At 39.4% G+C, this 18,996-nt stretch overlaps 1 protein-coding gene across 3 annotated transcripts in view; it reads right to left on the bottom strand.

Annotated features, from left to right (window-relative positions):
* Positions 1-18,247, bottom strand: part of APOOL (apolipoprotein O like) — a 133,589-nt gene extending 115,342 nt beyond the window's left edge. The window contains exon 1 of one of the 3 annotated variants that reach the window (XM_055337927.1): positions 18,150-18,247. In XM_055337927.1, the coding sequence (XP_055193902.1) occupies positions 18,150-18,164 (15 nt within the window). In that variant the 5' untranslated portion in view covers positions 18,165-18,247. The remainder of the gene's footprint in view (positions 1-18,149) is intronic. The other 2 variants (XM_055337929.1, XM_055337928.1) reach the window with 2 other exon arrangements.
* Positions 18,248-18,996: the final 749 nt, after the last annotated feature.

The raw sequence follows: 18,996 nt of genomic DNA, 5'->3' as shown, positions 1-18,996 counted from the left end.
ACAATAAGGGAGCAAGCAAATATATAAAACAATGCAAACTTAAAAGAACTCATTGATAATAATAAAATAATAGTAGAGTACATTAACGCTCCACTTACATCAATGGACAGATCATCTAGGCAGAAAGTCAACAAGGAAACAACTGCTTTGAATGACACACTGGACCAGATGGACATAACAGACTATTCAGATCATTCCATCCTATAACAGCAGAATATACATTCTTTTCAGGATCACTTGGGCACTCTTCACTAAAGCACATACGAGGTCACAAATCAGTCCTCAACAAATACAAAAAAACAGATCATACCAAGCATCTTTTCTGACCACAACGCTATGGAATATGAAGCCAGTCACAAGAAAATATTTGGAAAGACTATAATGCAGGGAGGTTAAAAATCATTCTACTAAATAAAGAATGAATGGGTCAACCAGGACATTAAAAAAATACATAGAAATAAATGAAAAAGAAAACGCAACAATCCAAAACTCTCAGGCACAGCAAAAGCAGTCTTATGAGGGAAGTATATAGCAATACATGCCAACTTTAAGAAGCAAGAAAAATTTCAAATTTGCAACCCAATCTTATACCTAAAGGAGCTAGAAAAGGAACAAAGCCTAAAACCAGCAAAAGGAAGGAAATAATGCAGAATACAGCAGAAAAAATGATATAGGAAAAAAAAGAATAAGTAAATGCAATAAGAGCTGGTTCTTTGAAAAAAAAATCAATAAAACTGTTAAACCCTTAACCAGATTTAACAGAAACAAAAGAGAAAGGATCCATTTAAATGAAATCACAAACAAGCAGGGAGAAATAACAACCACCACCAGAGAAATACAAACAATTATAAGAGAATATTATGAAAAATTACATGCCAACAAACTGAATAATCTGGAAGAAATGGATAAATTCCCAGAAAGATTTAAATTACCAAAACTGAAAAAGAAACAGAAAACTTGAACAGACTGATAACCAGCCAAGAAACTGAATCAGTAGACAAAAATCTCCCAACAAATAAAAGTTCAGGGACAGGACGCTTGGGTTGCTCAGTCAGTTAAGCATCTGACTTCCACTCAGGAAATGATTCCAGGGTCCTAGGATCAAGTCACATTGTGGTCTCTGCTCAGCAGGGAGTTGGCTTCTGCCTCTCCCTCTACCCCTCCTCTTTCTTGTATGTGTTCTCTTTCTCTGTTTCTCAGAAAAATTAAATAAATATATATATATATATATATATATATATATATATATATATATATATATATATGTATGTACAGGGCCATACAGCTTCACAGGCAAATTCCACCAAACATGTAAAGTTAATACTCATTCTTCTCAAAATATTCCAGAAAATAAAAAAGGTAGGAAAACTTCCAAATTCATTCTATACGACCAGCATTACCCTCATACTAAAACAAGAGAAGGACATCCCTAAAACAGAAAACTAGAGGCCAATATCCCTGATGAATATGGATGTAAAAACTCTCAATATAATAGTAGCAAACCAAATCCAATAGTGCATTAAAAGAATCATTCACCATGATCAAGTGGGACTCATGCCTGTGTTGTAAGGGTGGTTAGATATTCACAAATCAAGCTACAGGATACACTACATCAATAAAAGAAAGTAGAAGGACCATACAATACTTTCAGTAATGCGGAAAAAGCATCTGATAAAGTACAACATCCATTGTGATAAAAACCCTCAACAAAGTACACTTAGAAAGAATGTACATCAACATAATAAAGGCCATATAAAAAAAACCCCACAGCTAGTATCATCCTGAACAGGGAAAAACTGAGCTTTTACTCTAAGATCAGGAACAAGACAGGGATGTCCATTCTCATCACAGTTTTTTGTTTGTTTGTAAATAAATTTTTTTAATTTTTATTTATTTATGATAGAGAGAGAGAGGCAGAGACACAGGCAGAGGGAGAAGCAGGCTCCAGGCACCGGGAGCCCGATGTGGGACTCGATCCCGGGTCTCAAGGATTGCGCCCTGGGCCAAAGGCAGGCGCCAAACCCCTACCACCAGGGATCCCCCCACTGCACCACCCAGGGATCCCCTGTTTCTTTGCTTTAATCAGGTATTTATTGAACCGTACACAAAACAATGGAAAAATACATCCCTCAAGTTCACATGGCACATTTGCCAATATAGACCATGACCTGGGCAATAAAATTCTTAATACATTGACTTATGAAAAAAAGCTCTCGTCTATCTGGGTTTAGAAAATAATATTTTTTTTAGAAAAGAACATTATTTTTTTCATAATAAGTTTATTTTTTATTGGTGTTCAATTTGCCAACATACAGAATAACACCCAGTGCTCATCCCGTCAAGTGCCCCCCTCAGTGCCCATCACCCATTCACCCCCACCACCACCCGCCCACCTCCCCATACCACCACCCCTAGTTCATTTCCCAGAGTTAGGAGTCTTTATGTTCTGTCTCCATTTCTGATATTTCCACAAATTTCTTCTCCCTTCCCTTCTATTCCCTTTCACAATTATTTATATTCCCCAAATGAAGGAGAACATATAATGTAGGTCCGTCGATTGACTTATTTCACTCAGCATAATACACTCTGGTTCCATCCACTTTGAAACAAATGGTGGGTGGGTATTTGTCATTTATAATGGCTGAGTAATATTCCATTGTATACATAAACCACATCTTCTTTATCCATTCATCTTTCAAAAGACACGAAGGCTCCTTCCACAGTTTGGCTATTGTGGACATGGCTGCTATAAACAACGGGGTGCAGGTGTCCCGGCGTTTCACTGCATCTGTATCTTTGGGGTAAATTCCCAACAGTGCAATTGCTGGGTCCCAGGGCAGGTCTATTTTTAACGCTTTGAGGAACCTCCGCACAGTTTTCCAGAGTGGCTGCACCAGTTCACATTCCCACCAACAGTGTAAGAGGGTTCCCTTTTCTCCACATCGTATCCAACATTTGTGGTTTCCTGCCTTGTTAATTTTCCCCATTCTCACTGGTGTCAGGTGGTATCTCATCACGGTTTTGATTTGTATTTCCCTGATGGCAAGTGATGCAGAGCATTTTCTCATGAGCGTGTTGGCCATGTCTATGTCTTCTTCTGTGAGATTTCTGTTCATGTCTTTTGCCCATTTCATGATTGGATTGTTTGTTTCTTTGCTGCTGAGTTTCATAAGTTCTTTATAGATCTTGGACACTAGCCCTTTATCTGATATGTTATTTGCAAATATCTTCGCCCATTCTGTAGATTGTCTTTTAGTTTTGTTGACTGTATCCTTTGCTGTGCAAAAGCTTCTTATCTTGATGAAGTCCCAATAGTTCAATTTGCTTTTCTTTCTCTTCCCTTCGTGGATGTATCTTGCAAGAAGTTACTGTGGCTGAGTTCAAAAAGGGTGTTGCCTGTGTTCTCCTCTAGGATTTTGATGGAATCTTGTCTCCCATGTAGATCTTTCATCCATTTTGAGTTGATCTTTGTCTATGGTGCAAGAGAGTGGTCTAGTTTCATTCTTCTGCATGTGGATGTCCAATTTTCCCAGCACCATTTATTGAAGAGACTCTCTTTCTTCAAGTGGATAGTCTTTCCTCCTTTATCGAATATTAGTTGACCATAAAGTAGAGGGTCCAATTCTGGATTTTCTATTCTGTTCCATTGATCTATGTGTCTGTTTTTGTGCCAGTACCACAGTGTCTTGATGACCACAGCTTTGTAGTACAACCTGAAATCTGGCATTGTGATGGCCCCAGAGATGGTTTTCTTTTTTAAAATTCCCCTGGCTATTCAGAGTCTTTTCTGATTCCACACAAATCTTAAAATAATTTGTTCTAACTCTCTGAAAAAAGTCCATGGTATTCTGATAGGGATTGCATTAAACGTGTAAATTGCCCTGGGTAACATTGACATTTTCACAATATTAATTCTGCCAATCCATGAGCATTGAATATTTTTCCATCTCTCTGTGTCTTCCTCAATTTCTTTCAGAAGTCTCCTGTAGTTTGTAGGGTAGAGATACTTTACCTCTTTGGTTAGGTTTATTCCGAGGTAATTTATGATTTTGGGAGCAATTGTAAATGGGAATGACTCCTTAATTTCTCTTTCTTCAGTCTCATTGTTAGTGTATAGAAATGCCACTGATTTCTGGGCATTGATTTTGTATTCTGCCACACTGCCAAATTGCTGTATCAGTTCTAGCAATCTTGGGGTGGAGGCTTTTGGGTTTTCTACGTAGAGTATCATGTCATCGGCGAAGAGGGAGAGTTTGACTTCTTCTTTGGCAATTTGAATGCCTTTAATGTCTTTTTGTTGTCTGATTGCTGAGGCTAGGACTTCCAGTACTATGTGGAATAGCAGTGGTGAGAGTGGACATCCCTGTCTTGTTCCTGATCTTAGGGGAAAGGCTCCCAGTGCTTCCCCATTGAGAATGATATTTGCTGTGGGCTTTTCGTAGATGGCTTTTAAGATGTCAAGGAATGTTCCCTCTATCCCAACACTCTGAAGAGTTTTGATCAGGAATAGATGCTGTATTTTGTCAAATGTTTCTCCGCATCTAATGAGAGGATTATATGGTTCTTGGTTTTTCTCTTGCTGATATGATGAATCACATTGATTCTTTTATGAGTGTTGAACCAGCCTTGTGTCCCGGGGATAAAACCTACTTGGTCAGGGTGAATAATTTTCTCAATGTACTGTTGGATCCTATTGGCTAGTATCTTGCTGAGAATTTTTGCATCCATGTTCATCCGGGATATTGGTCTGTAATTCTCCTTCTTGGTGGGGTCTTTGTCTGATTTTGGAATTAAGGTGATGCTGGCCTCATAGAATTAATTTGGAAGTACTCCATCTCTTTCTATCATTCCAAACAGCTTTAGTAGAATAGGTATGGTTTCCTCTTTAAACGTTTGATAGAATTCCCCTGGGTAGCCATCTGGCCCTGGACTTTTGTATCTTGGGAGGTTTCTGATGACTGCTTCAATTTCTTCCCTGGTTATTGGCCTGTTCAGGTTTTCTGTTTCTTTCTGTTCCAGTTTTGGTAGTTTGTGGCTTTCCAGAAATACTTCCATTTCTTCCAGATTGCATAATTTATTGGCGTATAGCTGCTCATAATATGTTTTTAAAATCGTGTGTATTTCCTTGGGGTTGGTAGTGATCTCTCCTTTCTCATTCATATTTTATTAATTTGAGTCTTCTCTCTCTTCTTTTTAATAAGGCTGGCTAATGGTTTATCTATCTTAATTCTTTCAAAGAACCAACTCCTGGTTCTATTGATCTGTTCCACAGTTCTTCTGGTCTCTATTTCATTGAGTTCTGCTTGAATCTTTATTAACTCTCTTCTTCTGCTGGGTGTAGGATCTATTTGCTATTTTTTCTCTAGCTCCTTTAGGTGTTAGGTTAGCTTTTCTGTTTGAGTTCTTTCCAGTTTTTGGATGGATGCTTGTATTGCGATGTATTTCCCCCTCAGGACTGCTTTTGCTGCATCCCAAAGATTTTGAACGGTTGTATCTTCATTCTCATTAGTTTCCATGAATCTTTTTAATTCTTCCTTAATTTCCCGGTTGACCCTTTCATCTTTTAGCAGGATGGTCCTTAACCTCCACGTGTTTGAAGTCCTTCCAAACTTCTTGTTGTGATTGAGTTCTATTTTCAAGGCATTATGGTCTGAGAATATGCAGGGGACGATCCCAATATTTTGGTATCGGTTCAGACCTGATTTGTGACCCAGTATGTGGTCTATTCTGGAGAAAGTTCCATGTGTATTTGAGAAGAATGTGTATTCAGTTGAGTTTGGATGTAAAGTTCTGTAGATATCTGTGAAATGCATCTGGTCCAGGGTATCATTTAAAGCTCTCATTCCTTTGGAGATGTTGTGTTTAGAAGACCTATCAAGTGTAGAAAGCGCTAGATTGAATTCACCAAGTATAAGTGTATTATTATCTAAGTATGTCTTAAGTTTGGTTATTAATTGATTGATATACTTGGCAGCTCCCACATTCGGGGCATAAATATTGTTGATTTTTAGGTCCTCTTGTTGGATAGATCCCTTAAGTATGATATAGTGTCCCTCTTCATCTCTTACTACAGTCTTCGGGGTAAATTTTAGTTTATCTGATATAAGGATGGCTACCCCTGCTTTCCTTTGAGGACCATTTGAATGGTAAAACGTTCTCCAACCTTATTTTCATGATGTAGGTGTCCTTCTGTCTAAAATGAGTCTCTTGTAGACAGCAAATAGATGGGTCCTCCTTTTTTATCCAGTCTGAAACCCTGCGCCTTTTGATGGGGTCAGTACCCGTTCACATTCAGAGTTACTATTGACAGATATGAGTTTAGTGTCATCATGATATCTATTCAGTCCTTGTGGATTGTTCCACTGGACTTCTTCTTAAATGGGAATTTTAAGAGTCGCCCTTAAAATTTCTTGCAGAGCTGGTTTGGAGGTCACGTATTCTTTCAGTTCCTGCCTATCTTGGAAGCTCTTTATCTCTCCTTCCATTTTGAATGAGAGCCTTGCTGGATAAAGTATTCTTGGTTGCATGTTTTTCTCATTTAGGACCCTGAATATAACCTGCCAGCCCTTTCTGGCCTGCCAGGTCTCTGTGGAGAGGTCTGCTGTTACCTTAATACTCCTCCCCATAAAAGTCAGGGATTTCTTGTCTCTTGCTGCTTTAAGGATCTTCTCTTTATCTTTGAATTTTGCAAGCTTCACTATTAAATGTCGAGGTGTTGAGCGGTTTTTTATTGATTTTAGGGCAGCATCTCTCTATTTCCTGGATCTGAATGCCTGTTTCCCTTCCCAGATTAGGAAACTTTTCAGCTAGGATTTGTTCAAATACATATTCTGGACTCTGTCCCTTTCGGCGCCTTCGGGAACCCCAATTAAACATAGATTTTTCTTCCTCAGGCTGTCATTTATTTCCCTTAATCTACCCTCATGATCTTTTAATTGTTTGTCTCTTTTTTCCTCAGTTTCTCTCTTTGCCATCAACTTGTCTTCTATGTCACTCACTCGTTCTTCCACCTTGTTAACCCTCGTCGTTAGCACTTCTAGTTTGGATTGCATCTCATTTAATTGATTTTTAATTTCTGCCTGATTAGATCTAAATTCTGCAGTCATGAAGCCTCTTTAGTCCTTTATGCTTTTCTCGAGAGCCACCAGTAGGTTTATAATAGTGCTTCTGAATTGGCTTTCTGACATTGAATTGTAATCCAGATTTTGTAACTCTGTGGGAGAGAGGACTGTTTCTGATTCATTCTTTTGAGGTGAGTTTTTCATTCTAGTCATTTTGCTCAGTGCAGAGTGGCCAAAAACAAGTTGTTTTGGGAAAAGGAGAAAAAGAGAGGAGAGAAAGAAGGAAAGAAAAGAGAAAAGAAAAAAGGAAGAAAAAAAAAGAGAAGAAAAAGAGAAAGAAAAAGGAAGGAAAAAAAGGGTGGGGGAAGCAAACAGAAATCAAAAAGAAAAAAAAAAACAAGGGAGCTGTACTGTATCTTCTGATTCTATATACTTTAAGTCCCTTGACTTCCCCTGGAACTTGTCCCTCTAGCTGGTCTTCTGGGGGAGGGGCCTTTTTTGCTGATTTTCAGGTGTTATCACTTGGGGGAGCTGCTCTGCCCCCTGCCTGGTGGTGCAGGGATCAGTGCGGGTTGTTTACCCCGTGAGGCCCCAGGAGGAACAACCACAGTGGCGGCAGCCAGCTCTGGAGCCCTGGAGTCAGCTCCCACAGTAACTACAGAGCTCTCAGCCTGCAGGGACCTGGATGCTCCGGGGGTGGGGCGCTGATCTGCGCAGCTTGGGGGCAGGAGCGTCCTTGCTGTCCTGGGCCCTCCTGGCCTCTGCCTGTACCAGGGGGAGGCCGGATCCTAGGCTGTGTCCTCGGCGCCCTGTGCTCCCCGGGCCTGCGTGTTGGGATTCTTGCTCCCAGCTGGGCAGCCCCCTCTCCTGCGGAGCCGCAGCTGGTGCCGCTCCGAGTTGCTCCCAGAGCCCCCACAAGCCCCTCCGAGCTGCTCCCGGGTCAAGCAGTGCGCACGCTGCAGCTTTTTAGGGAGCTTGGGGCACTCTCCCAGGGGGCGCAGGCGTCTCTTAGTGTCCCAGGGAGCCTGAGGGCATCCCCGCCCTCCTGGGGTCTTGCTCTAACTCCCTGCGAGCCCCTTTCCACCCGGGAAGATTCGTGAAGCTCCTGCTTCTCCGGGACGGTGCTTTCCTGTCCTGGGGGCACTCGCTGTGGCCTTAGCCTGGCTCCTCGTGGGGCCACTCCCCCTTGGATGCCTTTTGTTTATTTCTTTTTTCCCGTCTTCCTACCTTGATAGAAGCGTGAACTCTTCTCACTGTAGCATTCCAGCTGTTCTCTCTTTAAATCTCAGGCCGAATTCATAGATTTTTGGGGTGATTTGAAAGTTATCTAGGTAATTTGGTGGGGACAGGTGCCTTGGGGACCCTACTCTTCCGCCATCTTGCCCCTCCCTCTCCACTGTTTTTTAATATGGTACCAGCCACAGCAATCAGACAACAAAAATAAATAAAAGCATCCAAATCAGCAAGAAAGAAGTCAAATTTTCACTATTTGCATATGATGTGATACTCTATACAGAAAACCTTAAAAACCAAAAAACTACTTGAACTGATACGTGAATTCAGTGAAGTCATAGGATACAAAATCAATGTAAAGAAATCCACTGCATTTTATACAATAGTGAAGCAGCAGAAAGAAAAATCAAGGAATCAATCCCATTTACATTTGCATCAAAACCCATAAAATACCTAGGAATAGAAAAGCCTGGTTGGCTCAGTGGCTGAGCATCTGCCTTCGGCTCAGGGCATCATCACAGAGTCCTGGGATCGAGTCCCACATCAGGCTCCCCTCGAGGAGCCTGCTTCTCCCTCTGCCTATGTCTCTGCCTCTCTTTCTGTATCTCTCATGAATAAATAAATAAAATCTTTTTTTTAAAAAAATACCTAGGAATAACTTTAACCAAAGAGGTGAAAAGACCTGTACTCTGAAAACTATACAACATTCATGAAAGAAATCCAACAGGAAACAAAGTAATGGAAAGACATTCCATGCTCATGGACTGAAAGAACAAATATTGTTAAAATGTCTATACTACCAAAGCAGTCTACACATTTAATGAAATCCCTTATCAATATACCATTGGCATTTTTCATAGAGCTAGAACAAACAATCCTAAGGTTTGTATGGACTAGAAAAGACCCCAAATAGCCAAAGCAAACCTTGAAAAGGGAAAGCAAAGCTGGACACATCACAATTCCAGACTTCATGTTACATTACAAAGCTGTAGTGATCAAAACAGTTGGCTACTGATATAAAAATAGACACATAGGTCAAGGGAACATAATAGAAAACTGAGAAAGGAACCCACAACTATATGGTTAATTAATCTTTGACAAAGCTAGAAAGAATATCCAATGGGAGAAACATAGTCTCTTCAACAAATGGTGTTGGGAAAACTAGACAGCAACATGCAAAAGAATGAAACTGGACCATTTTCTTACACCATACACAACAATAAATTCAAAATGGATGAAAGGCCTAAATGTGAAACAGGAAACCATCAAAATCCTAGGGGAGAACATAAGCCATAGTAACCTCTTTGACATCAACTTTAGCAACTTCTTACTAGACACATCATCTCCCAAGGTAAGGGAAACAAAAGCAAAAACCACTATTGGGGCTTCATCAGGATCAAAAGCTTCTGCATGCAAAGAAATAACAAAACTAAAAGGCCACCTATGGAATGGGAGAAGATATTTGCAAATGACATATATAATAAAGGGTTAGCACCCAAAATACATAACGTACTTATAAAACAACTCTCAAGGGGATCCCTGGGTGGCTCAGCGGTTTGGCACCTGCCTTCGGTGCAGGCAGTCCGAGAAAGACAAATACCATATGATTTCACTCATATGTAGATTTTAAGAAACAAAACAAAGAGCATAAGGAAAAAAAGAGAAATGCAAACCAAGAAACAAACTCAACCATAGAGAATGAACTCATGGTTATCAGAGGAGATGTGGGTAGGGGGATAGGCTAAATAGATGATGATTAAGGATTGCAGGTGCCTTCTATAAGGTTTTTCTTAAAGAAACTTCTCATAAGTCATAAAAACTATTTTATGTTTCACAGGACAATTTTTGACTAAACAATCTCTGCAATAATCTCTCCATTCAAATTTTCTAGTTTATTGGCTTAGGGTTTGAACAATGAAAAAAGAACATTTTACATATAAAGGGTATGGTAAACAAAAAAGCACATTACATTTTTTGCTTTTTAAAGATTATTTATCATTAAAAGTATCATGAAGAAGCATCAAGGGTCTGGAAGAATCAAAATAAGTCTAAGAAGAAAGAAGGCTGTATATAAATATGCATTTCAATAAAAAGTTGATAATGTTAGCAACAACAATTTTCTATTCTACTTGCTTGAGGCTACTGATACTCACAGGAAACAGGTTATCAGTCCACTGGCCTGAACAAGGTGCAACTTAAATTGGGATCTAAAGGTCAGAACAAATAATGGCATTACACTAAGTGCTGGGATTATATCCTTTTAAACACTGAGAATAACAGGAGCTAGAAATGAGTGGATGTTTGCTATAACCCATGCCCAGTGTTGTGCACATAATATACCATACATTTAGTATTTCCTAGTATAAAACCCTAGGGGATAAGTACTATTCTTATCCTAAGGATTAAGATAAGAAAACTGAGGTTTCCACAGATTAAGTGATTTGCCCAAAGTCATACAGCTAGTTTATGGTATAGCAGGGGAGATCTGCATGTGATTGTTCATAATAGCATTATTTGTAGTAGAAAAAAGTAACCACATTCCATTAAAAGAATGAAAAAATATATTCATGTAACAGAGTACTATGCACAGTGAAAATAAATGAACTATAGCTACACATATGAACATGTACACATAACAAAAAATGCTAACTGATAAAAATAGGTTGCAGAATAGATGCCGCATAAATAAAATTTACATAAAGCTTAAAAGCAAACAAAACAACAGAGTATAAAGTTTAGGAATACATGCATATACAGTAAAAGTCTAAAAACATGCATAGTAATATTAAATACAAGTCAGGAAAATGGCTATGGGGGGTTTACGAAGGGAAATGCAACCAGAGTTGGAGGGGTACACAGGAAGTTTCACCTACATTTACAGTGTTCATTAATGCCTTTTTGATATCTATAATATTTATCTATTTATTTATCCATAATAAATAAACATAATATTTATTTAAAAATTCTAAAATCATAAATCATTTTGGATTTATTTCAGTGGTTCTCTGCAACCTTCAAAATAAAATTCCAACACATCTTAGCATCCAAACACTCCACCATCTTGCTGTTTTTATCCTTGTGAAATCAATTTCCCAATTTAATTACAAGATGTTAATAAGTTAGCTTTTAATAGAATTCCAAAAATATTCTACCATATTTCATATTCTACCATACTTACTTCTGGAAAGTATTCAAAAGTAAATTTATACCAGACAGATTATGAACCTCCAAAGTATATCCATCCATTGACTTGGCCTTTCTAAGAAGCTTCAGAGCATCTGACAATTATAGTGTTGCCTTCTATGATTCTTAACATAGGCTGCTATGCTTTGAACTACAGGACTAATGCCCTGGCCAAAACTGACTAGACTAGGGATTGGCAGTTGAGCCAAAGGCAGCCAACTAGATGCTGTCTTATAAAAGGAGGCCTTATGTGCAATTTCTGCCCAAGAGGGGTACTTTGTAGTGGTTATTGACCAGCCAACCTAATGAGATCCTTTCTCTAGGAAAGCCTGGATATAAAACATGTAGAGTTAGAAGAAACACAATAGTCCAGTCACGAGATAGGTAACTACCAGAGTTGCTATGATGTTCTGAATGGTCTTTCTTGAGGTCTGCTGAGCCGGTGAGACACTTTCCCAAGGCCTTCTTCCTAAAACTATGTATCCTTTCATTAAAACACTACTTAAGATAATTTGAACATGCCTCTGTTCTCCTTAACCTTAGGATACATGACAAGCAATATTTTGTTTTCATATTCAATGAGGTTCACAAAACACCTTACTGCCATCTGAGAGGATGGCGTTAGGGGAATAGTTAGTCATATGGGTATGGGAGGAAGCAATGCACACATCATTTTCACTTTATGACATAAAACAATATCCTGGAATTATAATCATAGGCGGAGCGTGATTAAACAGGCTAAGGGTTTCAAAGTACAACTTTCAAAGTTGCACCAAAAATAAAGATGTTCAACAATGCTGAGTGGGAACAGTAACACTGATTTTGCTATCTAACAAATTTCACTTTGTTAGGTTCTAAATATTTTCTGGTATAACTCACATGAAGCAAGGAAAGGAAAGAGATAAAAGGAAAGGAAAGAGACAAGGACTAAAGTTGACACAAAGGAATATACAGCTTGTATTATCAAGGATTTTGAAAACTGAAGTATTATGATGTCCACATTCCTTCCCATACCCATCATCCCCAGCCTAAACCCCAAAATATAATTCTAGTCATGTATTATCTCCTATATTCTAATTTCTACAGTGCTCTGTATTTTCTCTCTACTGACCAAACTTCCTGCTACTCCCCAAAACTCCAAAAGCCCTTGCATTGTGTCTAGCCTCCCCTCTCCTTGCCTGAAATGAAACATTACTATCCCCTGAGGTCTCTACTTCCTTTATAATCCTCAAGAGGAAGCCATTCAAAGTGTCTCAGGAAAAAAAAAAAAACAAAGTGTCTCAGGAAAAGGAGGTAGTTTGTCTTCTTCCTGATAACCAATGCTACTTCTAATTAAGCCATTACTTCTTCATCCTTAGGTAAAAATCTCTGTTCTTGTTAGTGAGGAAGTAGAACAACTAGAACTCTCATGAATGGAATGCAAATTAGCATATCCACTTTGAAAAACTCCTTGACACTATCCACCAAAGCTGTATGCTCTATGACCTAGCAATCTCACTCCTAGGTATATACTCAATAGAAATGTACATTTACATGCACCAAAAAGACATATAGAAAAATGTTCATGAGATCATTATTTGTGTAATAATAGCTCAAAACTGAAAATAATTAAAATGTTCACCAAGAGTAGAATAATGGGGATGCCTGGGTACCTCAGTTGGTTAAGCATCTGCTTTCAGCTCAGGTCATGATTTCAGGGTCCTGGGATCGAGCCCCACATCAGGTTCCCTGTTCAGTGGAAAGTCTGCTTCTCCCTCTCCCTCTGCCCCTCCACCTCCCTGCTTGTACTCTCTCTCTCTCTTTCTCCCTCTCTCTCTCAAATAAATAAATCTTAGAAAAAGTATAATGGATAAATCATGATACATTCACCTTCTTAAATATCATATAGTAATAAAAATGAATTAGTGTTATATTCATAATGGATGAATCTCAGAAACATACTATTGAGTGAAAGATACCAGACAAATACTGCATCATTCCATTTATATGAAATTCAAAAATAGGCAAAAATAATCCATGGTAGAGGATAATGATGTAGTTGAACAGAAGGAAAGGCTTCTGAGCTATTGGTAATGCTTTTTTATATTTGGGTTCTGATTGAATAAACACGATCATTTTTATTAAAATTTAGCAAGCTACTTATGATTTGTGTACTTCACTGGACATATATTTCAATAAAAAAGGTACATAAAACTTTGAAGTTTATACCATCCATCTATTCATTCTTAACACTATTATCTACCTGCCTGTCACTACATCACATCAAAGAGTTAGAATCCTGGTTAGCAGTCTTCTCTACTCTAAATCCTTCTTTAACTAAGAATGGCTTCAATGTGGATGTGGACAAACCATCCCAAAGCCTCCCCTCTCTCTTTGACCTTACCCCTGTAGACCATTTCACTCCACTGTGGCTACTCACTCCATCAGTATACCCTGAATTTACCATTACCCAGAACTTGCTAATAGCTAAAATCATACACTCATCAAGCTTTTCTCTGACTACAACCTCCTATTGTAGCTTTGATTTCTTCTCTGCTCTACTACTGTTCTTTGAGCTAGTAAAACTACTTACATTTGAAAATTTGGGGTAAGAGTAAAATGATATGCATCAACAGCTTGATACAGTGTTGGACACACAGGAAGTGCTCAAAACATGGTAGCCATATTTTGTTGTTTTTCTTTTTTTTAAAGATCTTATTTATTTATTTGAGACAGAGGGAGAATGACCAGGAGGAGGGGTAATGGGAGAGGGAGAAGCAAACTCCCCACTGAGCAGGGAGCCCAATGCAGGGCTCAATCCAGGACCCTGAGATCATGACCTGAGCCAAAGGTAGATGCTTAAATGACTGAGCCACCCAGGTGCTCCCATATTTTGATATTAAGTATTTTATTAAAAACAAATTTTATTTCAAGACTCACATTTTCCTTAAATTCTCACTCAACCTCTAGCATTAAAGAAACTTGGCTTTTGTCTGACACTAATACATTCTTCCCAATCCTTTTTTTTAAAGATTTATTTATTTGAGAGAGAGAGAGGCCTGAGAGGGGCAGAGAGAGGAGAGAAACTTTAGCAGACTCTGCACTCAGCACAGAGCCCAATAGAGGGCTCTGTCCCACAAACCTGAGATCAGTATTTATATGGAAACCAAGAGTTAGAGGCTTAACTGACTATGCTACCCAGGTTCCTCTCCCAATCCTTTTAAATGAAGGCCAGTCCTCAAGCCATTCTCTCTTATTTAAGAAGTCAGGAGGAGAAATCAATATAGTCCTTATTCCTTGAGGGTAATTCCACATCAGTTTTTCACTATCATATCTGCTCAACAAGTTCTTTTAATTTTTATTTATTTATGATAGTCACACAGAATGAGAGAGAGAGAGAGGCAGAGACACAGGCAGAGGGAGAAGCAGGCTCCATGCACCGGGAGCCCGACGTGGGACTCGATCCTGGGTCTCCAGGATCGCGCCCTGGGCCAAAGACAGGCGCTAAACCGCTGCGCCACCCAGGGATCCCTGCTCAACAAGTTCTATCTCAAGATTTATGTAATCTTCATTAGTTATCTGCCAACTTTCAGGGTTCCTCTCTATCTTACCCTTTTTTATTAAACTCTAGGGCTTCAAAATTAACACAGATCACCCTTTTGGGACCTTGGCCTCACAAATGCTTCCGCAAAGTTAAGCCCCATAATCGGGACTTAGATCACATAATTTCAGATCTGACTCTACTCTTTACTACTGTGTGACTGCGGGCAAGTTATGAAATCTTTCTAAGCTTCAGTTTCCTTACCTGTAAAATGATGATAACAGTATCTATTCATAGGGCCACTGTGAAGCATTAGAAAATTCATGTAAAATGATCATCAAAATGCCTAAACTAGTAAACGTTTAATAACTTAATAGCTGTGATAACTATTATTATCTTTCCTCTATATTAATTTTTGGCACATTTCCCCTTGTCACCAAACCAGCTCAGGCTTCCTGTTTCCAGTTTTATCAAGATATAATTGACTGTCTCCTGACTTTTTTATTTTTATTTTTTAAAGATTTTATTTATTCATGAGAGACACAGAGAGAGAGAGGCAGAGACATAGGCAGAGGGAGAAGCAGGCTTCCTGCAGGGAACGTGATGTGGGACTTGATCCCAGGACCCTGGGATCACACTCTGAGCCAAAGGCAGATGCTCAAGCACCGAGCCACCTGGCATTCCTCTCCTGACCTTTTTAAATGAAAATACACCTTTTCTGGAATTTGTTACCTGTATCCCAAGATTTATTTCCTTCCTTTCACCACAACACTTTTCCAAAGATTAATATACCCTTCCTCTCAGAAGCAAGGAGTGGTGGAAGGATCATGGACTTTGGAGCTAAATACACCTGTATTTGAACCTTTAGCAGCTATGACCTGGAGCAAGCACTTTTTTCTAAGCCTGCTTTATCATATATAAAGTGAGGATAATACCCCATTTCTTAGGGTCATCAAAAGGATTAAAATGAAATAATATATGTAGAGCAGCTGGCCAAAGTAAGTGCTAAATTATGGCCAGTTTCCCTTATCCTTTCCTTAACCTCTTACAATCTAGAGTCTCCCTCTACTACTTTATTTATACTAGTTTATCTCACTTCAGCTCTTATTAGTATTATGATTTGGGGCAATTTACTTCTCTCAACCTTAGTTTTTCATTTGTAAAACAGTGATCATAGTAACTACAAAATAAAGCTATCTTGAGATTAAAGTGAAATAACAGAGGTAGGTAGAGTATTTTAGCATGGTGCCTGATCTCATAGGAAGCAATTAATAAAATGGTAGTTTCCAGTGACTTATTAATGGCCAAACTGTTCAACTCTTTCCTCTAGGCTTCAGTGACAACACACTATTCTGGTTTGCTTTTTACCAATGACTACTCCTTCTGTCTCTGTACCTCCACCACGAAGTCTTTATTCTCCTCAACCAGGTTTGAGTTCTCTCTTTTGAACCCTTAGATCACTTTGTACTTCTCTTGAGGCAAGGCACTTTTTTTGTTCTGAATCAGAGCACACTATCCCATTGCCTGGCATTTATTTATTCCTGTAGCTTTTATTGAGTACCTAACGTAAGTCATACCTGTGTTAGGGATACAAAAATTAATGTCTTAATTATTGTCCTCAAGCAGCTTATAGGAAGGTAGAACTGGTAAGTAAATAGTCTATTATTTAAAGTGTGATAAGTGGGGGATCCCTGGGTGGCGCAGCGGTTTGGCGCCTGCCTTTGGCCCAGAGCGCGATCCTGGAGACCCAGGATCAAATCCCACGTCGGACTCCCTGCATGGAGCCTGCTTCTCCCTCTGCCTGTGTCTCTGCCTCTGTGTGTGTGTGTGTGTGTGTGTGACTATCATGAATAAATAAATAAAATCTTTTAAAAAATTTAAAAAATAAAGTGTGATAAGTGCTAAGATAATAAAAGTATGCCCAGTGTCCTCTGGAAGCACAAAAAAAGGAATTATTTAAATTAGACTGGGGAAGTCGGGAACACTACTTCAGAAAATGCATTTTGTGCTTAGTGTATGAGGAGGCAGTAAACAAGTAGCTGTTAAATGAATTAATGGACTATAAGTAGGAACTAGATGAGGATGTTTCCCATCAAGTCCAGAGATCTAGCGGGGGAAAGGCTTGGAGTGCAGATGTTAAAAGATTTCCTGAGAGACAACAGATGAAGCTGAAAAGCCAAGGCAAGGATGGGTGTTCCAGACATAGGAGTCTGACCTAACATCAGAGAACAGATGAAGGAGTGCCAATAAAGGTTTTTAAGTGGGAAAGGGGTATAATTAGATTTGCATTGTAGAATAAGTACTCTGGCAGTTCAGGGAAAATGGATTCCTTGAGAGCTAGGCTAGAGACGGGAGTCCAGTTAGAAGGCTGTAGTGATAATTCAGATAAATTATGAGTACCAGAAATGCTGAAATGGAGAATTGTCAATCAAGATGGACACTGAGTCACCTTAAACTTTGGCTGAATTATTCATATTTGTATCTTCTACAAGCAGTATTTTACACGTAAAACCGACTACAAATATCCACCTGTAGATATTTGTCAACTACTATTACTGAAACCTATTTAAGGAACCGCAGCTAGCAGCCAGCTGAGTCACTTCCGGTACAAAGATTCCTAAGTATAGGCACCTTTTCCCAGTACAGAACTCAAAAGGAACTCAAGTTTACTATTCAAGCCCGGAAAGGAACAACAATAAATACAAACACCGCGCACTGCAGAGACTTTGTGACATCTCCATCCTAGTCTATTTCACCCCCAAATAATGTTTGAACGAAGACTTTCCAAGGGCCAGGAGATTCCACCCTGTGTGCCCAATCGAATGTCCGGGATTCTTTTCTCTTTGTTTCAGTTCAATACCTACAAGTCTGCCGCTGCTTGTCTCCAGGCCAGCCTATTTTGCCCAGCCTTTTCTGCCCAGCCTTTTCCCAGTACCACCTTGCCGCTGTATAAACAGTTAACTGCAGAGGACTGAGGAGGGAGTACTGTCCCAGGCTAGGGAAATCGAAGGAGGAGAGGTAGGTGTTTTGAGGCTTCAACCGTTTCTGATTCCCTGACCTTGCCGATTCTTTCACAACCCCATTTCCACCCCGCCTCTTGCTCTCTCCACCGAGGAACCAGGGCAGGTTATCCGGGTTTTGTTTCAACTTACCCTAACAGCCGCCATCTCCGTGACTTTCTGCGTCTAGATTTTCATATGGTGGGCAGAGAAGGACAAAACTGTTCAACTCGGCTCACCTCCGGAGCCCCGCCTGGTTACGTCCCTTGTCTGCTGGCTCCGCCCTTTCTCCACCCTCCTAGTGCGTCTTTGAGAAGCTGCCACAGTTGGCCGGCTGTCTATCGGTAAAACCGTTCATCCACGTGACTGTTCCAATCCTTGATAAAGCCTTTCAGAATACCCTGCGTAATCCAGTTGAAAGCTATTTTGCTGGGTGCAGAGGTTTGCACTATTTTCGTTGTTTCATACCTATGTGATTTGTCTAGATAAGGATCTAAAATCCTGGTCCAGCTGCAGTAATGAAGAACTATGTAGTCAGCTCCAGGCAAATTGAACAAAACTTTCTTAAAATTTTAAAGAGAAATGAAAAGTTTTATTCAAGCCCAAGTTAAAACAGTTGCCTGGAAATACAATCTTCACAAAAAAGAGACTGCTCCCGGGAAGGAACATTTAGTGGAGGGTTATATATGTTCTTTTCATAGAGTTACAGATCATCTTGAGGAAGGACATTCTGGAAGGTTAAAGACTTTATCTTATGTTTTTAATATGTGCAAGGCTGTATGACTTTAATCTTATGGGAACCAGGGATATTTTTTCTATTTTTATCTTTATGTTTGGAATGCTCCTTTGGTTATTTTTTTTAATGATGCATATGTGCAATAAGTGCCAGGTGCAGAAATAGAGTCCATATTTTGAAGTTTTGCAAAGTCATTTTGACCTTGGTAAACGTCAAAGAGTTATATTCTCTGGGACTCCAGGAGCAGGACCCACAAACACATGA

Source organism: Nyctereutes procyonoides, unplaced genomic scaffold, assembly GCF_905146905.1.
Source record: "Nyctereutes procyonoides isolate TBG_1078 unplaced genomic scaffold, NYPRO_anot_genome, whole genome shotgun sequence".
NCBI lineage: Eukaryota > Metazoa > Chordata > Mammalia > Carnivora > Canidae > Nyctereutes > Nyctereutes procyonoides.
Note: the sequence above shows the minus strand (reverse complement) of the source record. Positions and strands in the feature narration are given on the sequence as shown.